Source organism: Penaeus monodon, chromosome 32 (assembly GCF_015228065.2).
Source record: "Penaeus monodon isolate SGIC_2016 chromosome 32, NSTDA_Pmon_1, whole genome shotgun sequence".
In the NCBI taxonomy this organism is placed as follows: domain Eukaryota; kingdom Metazoa; phylum Arthropoda; class Malacostraca; order Decapoda; family Penaeidae; genus Penaeus; species Penaeus monodon.
The window spans coordinates 17,992,469-17,994,778 of NC_051417.1; the positions used below are offsets into that span (position 1 = coordinate 17,992,469).

A 2,310-nucleotide genomic window follows, 5' to 3' on the forward strand; every position below is an offset into this window, starting at 1 on the left:
CCTAAGTGTCTTTACGGTAATATTTTCCCTTGTTTCGATCATCTCCCCAATTCTTTTCCTTTTCCTTCATTCTGTGATTTCCGGTGTAATCGCTTCTCCCACGAGTCCAACTTCCTCAGATGCCATACCGGACGAAGCTTACTTTGCCAGCCCATCACAATACCTGCGCAAGAGAGAAAACATACCAATGACTGATAATAATCGCATCGTGATGAACGCCTTGTCAAATTACCACTCCCTACGTATCAGTATTCTTTTTTTTTTTAAACACGCACACATTATATTACTTATAGGTTTCTTCACCATACAGGCTCACCATATCACGCCCCCTCCCCCTTCCCCTTCTTTTCGCAACACCATCAGCGCAGACGTCTCGTGAACCGCCACGAACGAGATACAAGAACGGTAGCAGGTGCGTCGTCCTCATCAGGGGTTAAAGGTCACCATAGCTGAAGCGGTCTTTGCTTGTATTCATGCTTCTATTCTGTCTTATTTTGTTTCTATTCTTCGGCTTTTTCTAACCTTTTTGTTTTGTTTGACGTTCTGTGGGTTTCGGCTTGACTGGGTTTTCCCTGCATCTCGTGCTGGATCAGGCGCGAGACGACGGCGGTGGATTGCGAGACGAAAATCTCCGCTATTCCTAAGCTCTTCATTCATGTCTTTACGTCCAGATCGTGGTGCATGTACACACGCGACCCCCGCCAAAGTGAAGTAACATGGCGTAACTTTGGGTGTGTTGACGTATATGTCACAAGAAACCAATTCAAAGGGAGCTGCATTCCGGGACTTCCACCTGCAGGATACGTAGCCAAGTACCGTACTGGAGGATGGGGCTTTTCTAATATATCTTTTGTGTTATCTGTGCGTGTGTGTTGTAGTAGTATAGTGTTAGCTTTGCGAACAGCGATTCTGCCGAGATAAAGCCGGACGCTTGTTTACTAGGCCGTTTCTGTTACGCGAGAGGACACAGGGCAGGCCGCAGGGCAGGTCGCCGAGGAGGGGCGGTCGGCCGATCATGGGCACCCGCGACCCCCCGGTGGACTTCGATCCCTGCCATACCGGTCAGTATCCTCAGCCAACTAACCAGCATCGATCCTCCGAAGCAAATCAACAGCACCAAAGTCCTGCAGCAAGTCAGCAGCACCAAACCCCTGCGGCGGGGCAGCACCAGCCGTCCCCTGCTGCAGGGGTCCAGCATCAGCTGCCTGATGAGAGCCAGAATCGCCAGCTGTCTGCACTAGAACTTCTGCAACAGCCTCTCGCCGTAAGTCCTCGGCGCCAAGTTGCTCTCCTGGACGAAAAGGATAGGCCTCTCTCAGCAGGGCACGATTACCCCTCCTTCGGGCTGAGACAGCAGCAGGCCCCTGTAGTAGGCCATCAGCAACAATCTGTTGGACACCAACATCCAGCAGCTGCGACGGGACAACACCATTATCAGTTTGCTGTAGTTCAACATCACCAACTTCCTTGTCCAGAGCAGCGCCAAACACTCGTGACAGGTCACCACCAACAGACCTTTGCTACAGGTCATTATCATCAACTGGCTGGAGCAGGACAGCATTACTCCTCAACAGTAGGTCAGCAGTACCAAGCAGCCGTAGCAGGACAACAACTGCCTTCGCTAGCAGGTCAGCAGCACCCTTTATTTAAGGAAGGACAGCGACAGTCTCCCTCAGCGGGTCAGCAGCACCTTCAGCCTGTGGCGTCGCAAGTCCCATCGGCCGGGATAGCTTCTCAGCATCGACAACCTGCAGAAGGCCATCAGTATCGACTTCCGGCACAAAGCCACTCGCGTCTTCCTCCTGTTGTGGCTCAGCCTCACCGAGCTCCTGTATTACGCCATCAGCTTCCCGCAGAAGGCCACCCGCATCCCCCTTCTGCGGCAGGTTACCCTCACCCCGTAGCCATGCAGGGCCGCTTTCAGCAGACAGCCGCGGCCGCCTTCCAGTACCTGAGGCCGACGGCGACACCCCAGCCCCGCCCCTTGTCAGCACCACCTCAACAGCAACCTCCGCCCCCAGGCTTTAATCCCAACCCCAGTGCTATGATTCAACCTCAGCCGTTCTATAGCCCAGTGATGCCCGTACCGACCCCGGGGAAGCCGTACCCGCGCGGAGAGCCCGTCTACCGGAGCTCCTCTCCGTACAGAAGTCCGGATGCCACGGGACTCTCGAAGGAGGGCCACGCAGTAGGACGGAATGGCACTCGTGGGACAGGCGTCGCCGCGACGTCCGTCATCACGGGAACATCACTGCTGCGAATTGCACCCGAAGACGACACGCTGGTGAGTTGGATGGACCCACGATTCAG

At 54.5% G+C, this 2,310-nt stretch overlaps 1 protein-coding gene across 1 annotated transcript in view; it reads left to right on the plus strand.

The window, feature by feature from the left end:
* Positions 1 to 1,015: 1,015 nt before the first annotated feature.
* The window catches only part of LOC119593582 (extensin-like), a 7,789-nt gene continuing 6,494 nt past the window's right edge, over positions 1,016 to 2,310 (plus strand). Inside the window, exon 1 of the mRNA XM_037942537.1 lies at positions 1,016 to 2,284. Coding sequence (XP_037798465.1) covers positions 1,016 to 2,284 — 1,269 coding nt within the window. The remainder of the gene's footprint in view (positions 2,285 to 2,310) is intronic.